This window comes from Acomys russatus, chromosome 26 (assembly GCF_903995435.1).
Source record: "Acomys russatus chromosome 26, mAcoRus1.1, whole genome shotgun sequence".
NCBI lineage: Eukaryota > Metazoa > Chordata > Mammalia > Rodentia > Muridae > Acomys > Acomys russatus.
Window position 1 is genome coordinate 35,149,924 of NC_067162.1, and position 12,822 is coordinate 35,162,745.

Here is a 12,822-nt window from a genome sequence, read left to right on the forward strand (position 1 = left end):
GATGTTATCCTCCGGGCACTGTCCCGATGCATCGTAGTGTTCACTTAGTGCTTGCCTAAGCCATTCATTGTTTAGTAGGTATCCATGGAGCACAGAGACCATGTTCTGTGCTCAGTGCAGCAATGGCCGAAGCCAGGCTTGGTCTTCGTTCTCAAGAAGCACACAGTCTAGAGGAGACAGACATTATCCCATCAATGCATAATTTTCAAATGTGATAAGTTCTTTGAAGCAGGGGAGTATGTACGGATTCGTACTCACAGGAGAGGTCAGGCCCGGAGGCTTCAGGTTTGTTTGTTCATAGGCAGCTTAGTGATAGAATCACCAAGGGAGCGATTTTAAAATGTATTTATACAGCCAGGCCGTATAACTCTCCGTGCAGGAGATTTCTTTGTACATGACACTTCCGTTACCCCGTATGTAAAGGGCGGTGGGATTGCTGATGCATCGTGGGATTGTGTAGGCGTGAAGCCCACCACAGTTGAAGGTCTGAAGACTCACTTCTTCTCTAGGATGGCCTAGCTGTCCCTACTGGTTAAATACTGTCAGTGGACCAAGCTGCTCTACCATCTTCTACTGAAGCATCTTCCCACTTTAAAAAAAAAAAAAAAAAAAAAAAGCCAGACTACAGTTCCTAAAAAGAATGGCTGCCTGGCAGGGATGAGACCTGCTGGCCCTGCCACCCCAGTACCTGTGTTTCATGCACCCACCGAGGCTTCCAGACAGCAGGAGACCCCGAGTGTAAACAGAGAACCCCCGGATAACTTCTCCTCTCCCCTGCTTCTTCCTACTGTCTCTGTGAAACACAGGTGATCTTCCGGAACGAGGTGACCAATGAGTTCCTGTACTACACTGTGAGCTTCAGGGTCATCTCTTCTGGCATTATAAAAACCATCCAGATGACGAGCTCAGTCCGCCAGAGTGTGTCAGCCTCCATCAAGTTGGAGAACCCGCTGCCCTACTCGGTGACCTTCTCTACAGAGTGCAAGTTAACTGACATCAGCCTGCCTTCCCAGTTTGCTGTGCCTGCAAACTCTGAGGTAAGGCCCTCACTGCCAGGGGGACCGTTAAGGACCATGACAGAGGCTTCTACCCAGGGGGCCTCTCGGTCTATGTTCTGCATCCCCTGAGTGTGGACCAGCTCCTGTAGAGGGCAAGAAAAATGACAAGGGATAGCTCCTTTCTTGTGCAGCCAAAGTCTTCATGCGAACTAGGGACACTTAGCTTTGGTATGGGTGGGCACAATGGACCTCTCTATAATAAATTTGTCTATTGGCTGTTTGCCTTATTCAAATTAAAGGAATATGCTAATTATAATGCTAATTATAAAAGCAGCACAGAGCTAAAAGGGCGCTTTAGGGGCTGAGCACTTGCATGGAGTATCCTTGGTTCGATCCCCAGTCTGTACACACACAAAGTAGCAAGGACCTTAGTGTGAAAAGGAAAGCAAGGTGTATCAGGATAAGACACACACATACACACATATAAACACATATACACACACTATACACATATTTATATGCACACATGTACATGCACATAACACATATACACGTACACACTTTTAAGCACACATGCACCCATACACATGCACACATATACACATATATACCTATATACACATACACAATATAAACACACATATATGCTACATACATATTTATATGCACACATGTACATACACACATATAAACACATATATGTATGCACACATACATATACACATATACACATGCACCATGCGTACATGTATACACACACACATGCTTGTGCACTTGTTTCTTATAATTGCTTATTCACAGAGTGCTCTGACCCTGGTTACAGGACATGGCCAGGAATTATGAACTGAGTCAAAATGGACTTTCCTTTTATCAGTTTGTCATTTCAAAACTCATTATTTTTACCAAAATCCCCACTGTAACTTCCCTACCTCTCCAGCCCTTGTCTAGCTCCACCTGTTTCCTTCCCTCCTCCAGCTCTTCCCTTGTCTCTGCTCTCCTGCCCACTGTTAGTCTCTGGTGTCTTTGCTGTGATCAAGCAGGCTCTAGCCAGAGATTTCTCTCTAAGCCGAGCTGTTTCAGAAGCGGGCTTCAGGATCTGGCCAGTTTTTGTCCATGTTGTTTTGTTCTAAGTTGGGTTGGGGGTTGGGCTGAGTGTCACTGTGCCACCGAGAAAGACCCCAAACTCACAATCCTCCTAGTTTTGTTACAGCCCTTGCCCAGCTGGGGCTCTTGTTCCGAGCAGTCGGATGTTCTCTACTGCCCCCATGAGGCTAATCCTATTACAACACCTTAGAGCTCAACTGAAACCTTCCCTCCAGTTTCTGCTGCCACTGTCAGATTATCCCGCCCAAGTGTCCAGGCTCCGTGGAGCCCCTCAGTTCAGGGGTAATCTGGATGCGCTGGCTCTCTGCTGTTGATACTCCCCAGGGCTATGTGAGTAGAGGATTGACTTTGTTCCCCAAGGCAATATGAGACTCCTCAGACTGACTAAAATTCTCATATTAAACTGGGCATGCGGCACATGCCTATAACCACAGGAAGGTCAGAAGGTCAGGCTCATCCTTAGCTATGTATGAGTTTGAAACCAACTTGAGCTACGTGAGACCTTGCCCCAAAAATATATAAATAAAAATAAAGCTCACCTCACCTTTTTCCCTACTGCTCCGCAGAAGCATATATAAAATCAGCTCGCGTATCCATGGGTCTGTTCTGTCTCCCCTGGGATAAAGTAATTTCTGTTCTCATGCTAATACCTCTGCGTCTTACTAACATATACGTAGAGAAGGGTAGACTGACCTCAGGTAAAGCTGCAGCCACAGACTGTTACCCTGGCAATAGCTTATGGTCTTGTTACTATTCAGGGTTACGTCAGCTATCCTGGACTCTTGATTTCTATGCCAATTTTGAGGCCAGGTTGCTCAGAAGAAGTAAAGAAAAACAAGAGAACTCAGGCCTTGGGATGGAATCCTACTGAACCTATAGATTACTTTAAGATTCGCTTATCTGTTATCTGTTGATCCATAACAAATGCCTCTCAAACTTAGCAGCTTGTAGAACAGCAAGAGCTTGCTCTCTGCGCGGTTCTGACAACCAGGGTTGCAGGTGTGGCAGCTAGGCTAGGTGGTCTTTGCTGGGGCCTCAGGAAGCTCCAGTCAGGAAGTCAGCCAGGTGTCTAGTCATCCCCACACCTGAGACAAAATAATCCACCTCCAGAGAGTCTGGCAGTGGTTGCTGACAGCACTTCGGCCCCTGTTGGCAGTTGGCTAGAGCCTCGGTTAGTCATCATGTGGACCTGCCTGTGGAGCATTTTCCAGCATGGTCACTTCCCTAAAGTGAAAGATGTAGGGAAAAGAGACCAGCCCGCAGGGGAGAACAGAGTACACAAGACAGAAGCTTCCACTGTCTAGTCTCAGAAGTAACATGCTTGCACTTTACCACCAGCCTTCTCTTTGGCCCTGCCCTGGAATTTCTTTAAGGAAGAAAACAATCACAAGTGCTAGGAGTTAAACCCTGAGCCTTGTCCATACCTGGAAAGCTTTGTCCTACTGAGCTAGTTTTTGTTTTTTGTTTTTTTGGGGTTTTTTTTTTTTTTTTTTGCAACGGGTTATCACTAAGTTGCTCAGGCTGGCCTGAAACTCACTCTCTAGCCCAGACAGGCCTTGATCATGTCCGCCTCCTTCCTCCCTTAGGCTCTCAAGTAGCCAGGAGTTACAGGCCTGCATCCACGGGCCTAGCAGCAAGGAAGGCTTGACTACAGATTTTTTTTTTTTTTTTAATGCTGGGAATTTAATTCAGGGCCTTAGGCATGCTAAACAAACATCTACTCTTTTAATTCTGGTTATTTTTCAATAAAAAATTGTTTTGGGAACGGGCATGGTGGCGCATGTCTTTAATCCCAGCACTTGGGAGGCAGAGGCAGGCAGATCTCTGTGAGTTCGAGGTCAGCCTAGTCTTTATAAAGCGAGTCCAGGACAGCCAGGACTACAAGAGAAAACCCTGTCTCAAAAAAAGAAACAAAAAAATTGTTTTGGTTTTTTTTAATTTTTTTTACTGTGTGTGTCTGTGTGTGAGTATGTGTGTCTGTGTGTGAGTATGTGTGTCTGTGTGTGAGTATGTGCACACAAGTGCAGGCACCTGATGAGGTTAGAGGTGTTGAATCTCCAAGGAGACAGAGCTAGGGGCGCTTGTGAGCCACCTGATGTGGGTGCTGGGAATTGAACCCCGGTCCTCCGGAAGAACAGGGTGTGTTCTGAACCAATGAGCCATTTCTGCAGCCCATGTCTGTTTTGCATTTTTATCAATAGCTACTTATAATAAAACATTTCAACCTATATATTCCCCCCAAACGTATAACACCAGCAACGGTTCTGAGTACAAACCACAAAAATGGGCCGGCAGAGTGGCTCTGTGGGAAGAGGCTCTTGCACACAGGCCTGGCAACTTGTGCTTGATCCTACAAGGTAGCAGTTCCAGAATATCGCCCTCTAAGCAGTGCACATGGGCACACAAACAATAATTAATTTTTAATCAATGTCTGAGCTTTATGCATATTTTTGTCAGACTTCCTTTCTTTCCCTTACAATAACAATACCTCTCATCGCAATTCTTGCTCTTTCTTTGTGGCTATATCCTTTTCCACTCAAATGGGAAGAACTTGATTCAGCCAATCTCCTGCTGGTCACGTGTTTGAGTCATTCTCTCCTGTGCTATTATAAAGAACACCGTTTGGTTATTGTTTTGCTTTGTAAGAATGGGGGAGGGGGAGGAAATGTTCCCCTCAAGTAAAGATGGAACCTAGAAAGCCGTTCTGAGACCAACTGTATGCAAAGAAGGGACTGCCCTACCTTTAACCTCCTATTGGTTTCTATAAATGTTTTTCTCTAGGAAGACCCAACACCTGTGTCTTAGATTCAGATTTGGGATGGAGAAATACCTGGAATAGAGAAGTCTAGAGGTGTGGTGAAAAGGAGAAAGAATGGGCTAGCCTGGGCTGAAATTCCTAGGGTCAGCTTCAGAACTTGTATGTGAAGCATTTTCTGCCATCACCTGCAGTGAGGCCACAGGCAGGTAAGTTGGTAGGAGAGGACAGATCAGACTTCCAACGTGATGAGAGCCTCTATCCTCTCTTCCAGGGAACATTCTCGTTTGAATTCCAGCCCCTGAAAGCCGGAGAAACCGTCGGGAGATTGACCATCCACAACAGTGATTTGGGTTACTACCAGTACGAGCTCATTCTGAAGGCCTTGCCCGCACCTCCTGAGAAAACTGTCCACTTCCAGACTGTTCTTGGCAGCAACCAAAGCATCTTAGCAAAGTTCACCAATTATACTCGGCAGAAGACAGAGTACTACTGTAAGGTGAGCAGGTTGCAGGGTGACGGGACTGCAGGGTGACGGGACTGCAGAGTGACGGGACTGCAAGGTGACAAGACTGCAAGGTGAGTGGGCTGCAGGGTGACAGGACTGCAGGGTGAGGGGACCGCAGGGCGAGGGGACCGCAGGGCGAGGGGACCGCAGGGCGAGGGGACCGCAGGGTGAGGGGACTGCAGGGTGAGAGGAGTGCAGGGTGACGGAACTGCAGGGTGAGGGGACTGCAGGGTGAGGGGACTGCAGGGTAACAGGACTGCAAGGTGAGTGGGCTGCAGAGTGAGGGGACCGCAGGGTGAGGGGACCACAGGGTGAGGGGACCACAGGGTGAAGGTGAGGGGACTGCAGGGTGAGGGGACTGCAGGGTGAGGGGACTGCAGGGTGAAGGGACTGCAGGGTGAGAGGAGTGCAGGGTGACAGGACTGCAGGGTGAGGGGACTGCAGGGTGAGAGGAGTGCAGGGTGACAGAACTGCAGGGTGAGCAGCCCATCCCTTGCCAGAAGTCTGGGTTTAAACCTAGTAAGAGGCCCAGAATTGTAGTACAGTCTTAATAATCCCAGCTCACAGGAGATAGCAGCAGGGGGCCATGGCTTTGCAACTATCCTAGACTTTACAATGAGTTCTAGGCCAGCCTACACAGCGAGACCCTGCCTCAAAAAACACTGATGATGGACAGAGGACTCCAAGAGGACAGAGATATGAAAGTCAGAGGCAGTCAAGTGCTGTCATAGCGACCCCCGCTTTGGGGGAGTGAATTTAGCCTAGAAATGACCAACTAGAAATAGATGGTTCCAGAACCTGGGTTCTTCCTCTACAGACTGTGCTCTATTAAGCTGGGGTCATGGAGGGGGAGTTTGCTTCTTTCGATGTATTCAAGAGGCAGTAAAGGAAGATGGTATCACTTGGCATCATGAGTGTCGGCAGTGGGGTCTGACATGGATTTGAACCCTGACCCATCACTTACTCTGAATGAGTAATTTGCTTAGTCTCTCAAAACTGTAAACGGAGATAATGCCTGCCTCTGCCATTTCCTATTAACTATAAATGAAAACCACAGACTGCTAATTTATAAAATGAATAAATAAATAAACCAAAGTTTACTCAGCTCTCTGTTCTGAAAGCTGAGTGGCCCAAGGTCAGGGGCATGAGCGGTATGTGGGGACTATATCTGGTAAGGACCTCTTGTTGGTGAGTGCTCCCTCAAGGAGTCCCAAAATCATAAGGAGTGAATCTAAGCAGGGGTGGGGGACTGAGATGGGCTGGTTTTTATAAACCAGTACACTCTCAAATCATTAGCCCATCAATCGGCTAGTCCATGGATGAATTCACTCATACAAGAGGGCTGCTCTGTGGCCCAATCTTCTACTCTTAGAACATTAAAGATCCCACATCTTTAATAACCCACCATGGAGATTGACTTTCAACCTGAGTTTTAGTGATGACCTTCAAACCATAGAAGCCTGTGTGACCTGCAACCTCACACAGGCACTACAAGTGCTTGCTTATATGCATGCATGAGATATAGCTGGGAAGCTCTCTCCTGAGCACCTAGCGCATAGCAAACATTCCTTCATTAGCCATTATAGCAGTTGAAATGTTGGTAAGACAGAAAACCAAAATAGCGGCAAACTGGGGACCACTTGGGGATTCTGCTAAGAACATTCCTTCATTAGCCATTATAGCAGTTGAAATGTTGGTAAGACAGAAAACCAAAATAGCGGCAAACTGGGGACCACTTGGGGATTCTGCCAAGAACAATATCTCAAATGCTTCCGGTCAGCACGTCTGAGGGGTGAAAAGGACCTGATGGGACTCACAGACAATTAAATGGTCTGGGATACTGATGGCACCTTTCAGTTTTGTTCAAGCCAGAGTGCCCCAATCTCCCATATGAATTGAAGGAGAGAAGAACTAGATGTGGTACACAGTCCCCATTGTCCCCACCAACACCATCTAGCCATATGTCTTAAGGTGCACTGTTAACATCTCTTGGCCTCTGTTTCTCAGTGGCAACGTTGGGTTAGTAATGAACTACAAAGACCTCAGCTCCTAAGCATATAGGATATTACGTTATAGCCTGCCCACTCTCACATAAAGTTCTTTGATGTCCGAGAACGGAAGGGCTTGGCTTGGATTCCTGATAAGTCTCTAGGACCTATGACGCTAAAGAGTGTAAGCCAAAGTCTTTCGTTTCCCTTTCAGACGGATTGTTCTGACTTCCACACGGAAAGAGTCATTAATGCAGCCCCAGGATCCCAGGGTGGTACCGAAGTCAGTGTGGAAGTCATCTTTGAACCCAGCCACCTGGGTGAGACCAAAGGCATCCTGAGCCTGATGTCACTTGTAGGTGGTGAATATATCATCCCACTCTTTGGAATGGCTCTGCCCCCCAAGCCCCAAGGCCCCTTCCTCATAAAAGCCGGATACAACATCACCATCCCCTTCAAGAACGTCTTCTTGCACGCAGCAAACTTCTCCTTCATTGTGGAGAACCCAGCCTTCACCATCCGGGCAGCAGAAGCCGTGCGACCCAAGAAGATAAACAACATCACCGTCTACTTTGAAGGGAACCCTTCGGGCAGCAAAACCCCTATCACAACCAAGCTGATTGTCACCTGCCTTCAGTGTGAAGGCACCGAGTCTGGAATCAAATGGGTTTATTATCTGAAGGGAATAACTCCTTAAGTTACAACTGCACCAAGTAACAGCCGCCTTCTCAGCCTATGAGCCATGTGTTGTGCTATCATAGCAAAGAACAGAGAAGACAAGGGGAGATTTCCAAGGACTTTCTTACATGTGTTTAATTATAGAGGAAATTATTTCTATATTACATTGTACAAATACAGATGTGAAATTTATTTTCCACATTAAAATTTATAGTGACACACCACAGTTCTATATTTGGGCTAAGTGAATCAGTGACAGTCTCAATAGTTAATGTTCCCCACAGTTCAGCACTCTGAAATGACCCCAGTTTAGAAGGAGACACGAGTATCCCACTCAAGACCTTCACACAGCACTTACAATGTCCAGTGCAAGGAACCGCTGACTTGCCTTAAAATGTCATCAGCCCCCACATAGGACTCTATGGTGATGTGATATCATTTCTGCTTTTTCATAAAAGCCAAAGCTATCTTTAGAGTGATGAACAGTTCACACGGCAAGGCAACTCAGGGATTACATCCGTCACTGTCTCTCTTGTGGTTGATACCAGCCCCCAGATCCCATATCTGTCACCTGCAGGAGTGAGTCCTTGTTGGAATTTAGATCCTGGAGAAGGCTAATGAAGACACCACACACACACACACACACACAACTTCCTTCTCCCCTCCCCAGCCCTGAATACCCAGTCAGGGGGAGGACACTCATTCTCTGCCCATAGGCACACATCTGGACACCTAATTCTCACCCAAAACCTACCCACCCCAAATACGGATTGAATTGGGCCAAGGAGGAGCAAAGTTATCACATATCCCCATGATATACATATGAACACGTACAATGTGGGGTGAGAGCCGGGGCCACACAGCAAACACAGTCATCTGTTTGTGTTCCTCCATCTCAGTCAGGGATCCTACCCACAATAAGGGCCTCATTCCAATTTTACAGGTTGAAACTGCAACTATGTCAACATGCTCCTGAAAGGCAGCTGTGGAAGGTAGGCCCCTCAGGAAGCTCCACCCACACAGAGATGTGAAGCACCTGCCTCAGGCCAGAGGCCTGACCCAACATTCACCTCTTTCCCCCCAGGGCCTCATAGGACCATGACTTATGGGGGCCACATGTTAAATCAGTATGGTTAAACACTGGCCCTAGAGTAGATTTCTCCCTTAGACGCTTACATCTTACTGAGTGCCCCCACCTCCTGCATCTTTCCTTATTCCAAAGCAACCCTCTGCAAGAGAGAGAGGTGATATGAAAGCAGATGGCCACTTGGGAGTGAAGTCTGTAAAGAAGCAAACATCCTAATGGTCCCCGGACCACTACCCGAAGCAGCATCTGGGAAGGTCACCAAAGACCCAAATATTCGCTCCCCAGGATGGACTTGTTGGATTAGAAACTGTGAGATACAACCCAGAAATATGCTTCTTAATAAGCCCAGTACCTACTATAGGCTTGGAGGGGATAGTTTAGGCGTTCTCTTTGGTTGGTTGGGGTTTGTTTGTTTGGGCTCTTTTGACACAGGATCTCGACATGTAGCTCAAGCTGGCTTTGATCTCCATTGCTCTTGCCTCAGCCTCGTGAGTGCTAGGACTACGGTGTGTAGTACCACACTGAGTTAAAAGGTGGTTCTGTGTGTGCATGCACACATATGTGTATGTATTTGTATATGTGTGTGTGGATATGCATGTGCACATATATGGGGTTCAGAGAAGAGCCTCAGGGTCAAGACCTTGCCTTCTATCTGGAGTCAGAGTCTCTGGTTCACTTCCACTTATGCCAGGCTAGCTGGCCCATGATCTCCCAGAGAGGGCCCTGCATCTGCCTCCCATCTCTCCGGATGGGCATACTGGGATTACAGACTGATGCACCGCTGTCTCCAGTCTTCAGTTAGGTTTTTGTGTATTTGACTCAGATGGTCAGGCTTGTGCAGGAAGCCATTTGCCCACTGAGGCATCTCCCAAGCCCTCTAAGGCGTTTTAGCAACAGAAAAAGAACTTCTCCTTTTCATTTCCCCTCAAAACCCTCAGCCAATACATATCACACACAGCTAACGCCAACTTAAGTTTCCCCTATAGTGCTTTTAAACTCAAACCTACAGTTCAAAACCAACTCATTTTATACCAATAGAGACAAGCAGGTTGGCTCAGCATGAGAAGGCACCTGGTGCCATGCCTGACAACCTGAGTTCAATCCCAAGGATCCACATGGGAGGAGGGAACTGACTCCTGAAAGTTGTCCTTTGCCATCCACACATGTACCATGATATGCATGCCTACACACACACACACACACACACACACACACACACACACACACACACAAAATAATTTTAAAAGATACAAAAATAAGTATAAAGACAAAGAATTAGTTGACAGAGTCTTCCAGTGGTTGGTTGAGCAAAGACCACACTATCCAGCAATCTGAGAGGATGTTTTTAAAAAAAAATCAGGGGGCTGGAGAGATGGCTAAGAGGTTATGAGCAGTGACTGCTCTTCTAAAGGAAATGAGTTCAATTCCCAGCAAGCACATGGTGGCTCACAACCATTATAATGAGAGTTGGTGCCCTGTACACAAAATAAATAAATAAATAAATAAATAAATAAATAAATAAATAAAATATTGAAAAAAAAATCAGTGAGCAGCTGCTATGACTGGCAGATACAGAGGCTGTACAACATCAGCAGTTGCCCGATTTTCCTTTATATCAGACTCTCTGTGGGGGTTGAGAGGGACTTGCAATACCAGATTGCTGGGCTGTTTCCCCAGAAACACCAGCTTAATACTGCTTTGTCTTTGAAGAAACCACTACGATTAGGGTCCAACATCACCTGTAGCTTCTCAAGTCATTATGGCATGACCTTTACCTGCATTGGTATAGCTGTTATTAACAGTAACTCGAGAACCACTCCAAAGTCTATAGTGACGAGCAGACAAAAAGGGGCTGCAAGATGAAGCGTTGCTACGCAAGAGTGGTGAGCTTGCCAACAAGCATGTGAATCACCCAGTAGTTCAGAAGAGTCGGAGGAGGGAGTTCTGGACAGCAGGGTTAGAGGCGGGAAAGGCAGGCCGAAACAGCAAGAATGGCCCCTGGTCTTCGTTCACAGAACCACTGCTAGTCCAGGGATGGGTAAGTGACCTTAATTAGTCTACATCTCTAACATATCGGGGAAGCTTCTTTCTAGAAACTTCTGACCTAAAGGGTAGGACAAAGCACTAGTTTAGGATTTAAGGATGTTGAATGATTAGAAACTGGTTTCTTAGCAACCGGATTCAGAATGCAATTTCGGGAGAAAAGAGCTCCTGCTGGTTGGAATAGGGAAAAAAAAATGCACAGCATCAATTATTAAAGGCCTTATTCTAGCGTGAAGAGTGTGACCCTTGGGAAATTCAGCTCACCTTTACGAAGGAGCCAACCCCAAAAAGCAAAGAAATGAGTGGAATATTCTACCAGGCGTGGATTTGCTGGAGATGAATGCACACTGGAGAAAACAGACCCAAATCACCCCATTACTTGGGTTTAATTTTTTTTTTCATTGTTTTAACCATCATCAAATCCTGAATATATAAACTTGTGTGGCATTTTTGGAATGTCTGGCAAGTGCTTGACTCAAGGTAAAAGGAAACTACTAGACATCACATCTTTCGGGGCATTAATCTATCTACATTTATCCAAGTTTTTATACGAGTGGGATTGCTGGAGGGGCTGCCTCCTCCACTCACTAGACTGTTGGGAGAGCTTTTGCCGCACATAAAAACACAGTCATGGATTTTTGTCGATTAATTTCTCCACGACTTACTGAACTTTGGGTTAGACCCAGCATTTGTGTACTACTGTAGACACAGATAGCCCATAGGTGCCAGCCTAGAAGCTTAAAACAACCCAGGTTTATTCTCTCTCAGTTTCTGTGGGTCAGGAGTCCACACGGACTGAACTGAGTTCTCAGTGCAGAGATTCACAAGGACCAGCTCCATCTTTACATGAAGACTTGAGTAGGAAAAAATCTGTCTCTAAGTTTCCCTTGTGCGTTGTCAAAATTCATTTCCTGTGTCTTATAGCTGAAGTCACACTTTCTTGGCAATCGATGCCAGGGGACTGCTCTCAGCAACTAGAGACCACTGTTATTACCATGTTCACAGCATGACTCCTGGGGCGATCAGGAGACCCTTCCCATGTCAAATTCCAAGCCACTTTGAGGTCTCACATGATCATATCAGGCCCACCTGCAATAGTCTCCCTCCTCCTCTTTAATTCATCAGTTACAGATCTTTATTACATTTGCAAAATCTCTTCTGCTCTTGAACACAATCATTCTGCAATTCATTATATGTACAAGAGCTTTTCACACTCAAGGACTCTGCCTATTGCAGCCCCTCGCTCCCTGTGTTTCTAATCTATGAGCTAAAGTGGATGCTCCACTTTCAAGAGGAAAGGAAGCTTTGTGTGTGTGTCTTTTACTTGTTAAGACAGAGTAGCAGCCAAGCGTGGTGGCACAGGTCTTTAACCCAGCACTTGGGAGGTAGAGGTTGGTGGATCTCTGTGAGTTCAAGGCCAGCCTGGTCTACAAGTGAGTCCAGGACAGCCAAGGCTACACAGAGAAACACTGTCTCAAAAAACCCAGATCTAAAAACAAATGCTGTATTTCCTTGGACTCAACAGTAGGCCAGTCCCCTTATTCTAAGTTCCCAACTCGGAAGCTTTGCCAAATTCAGATAGCTCACCCTGTTAACTGCATCATTAATCACTCTACAGCCAGAGCTCCCTCTCCTCCAGTTTTATGGCACTGATATTCTGT

General features: G+C 46.4%; 1 protein-coding gene across 1 annotated transcript in view; it reads left to right on the forward strand.

Annotated features, from left to right (window-relative positions):
• Hydin (HYDIN axonemal central pair apparatus protein) overlaps window positions 1-8,108 on the forward strand; it is a 306,967-nt gene extending 298,859 nt beyond the window's left edge. The window contains exons 83-85 of the mRNA XM_051168753.1: window positions 807-1,037; window positions 5,132-5,356; window positions 7,568-8,108. Of these exons, the coding sequence (XP_051024710.1) occupies window positions 807-1,037; window positions 5,132-5,356; window positions 7,568-8,050 (939 nt within the window). The 3' untranslated portion in view covers window positions 8,051-8,108. The remainder of the gene's footprint in view (window positions 1-806; window positions 1,038-5,131; window positions 5,357-7,567) is intronic.
• Window positions 8,109-12,822: the final 4,714 nt, after the last annotated feature.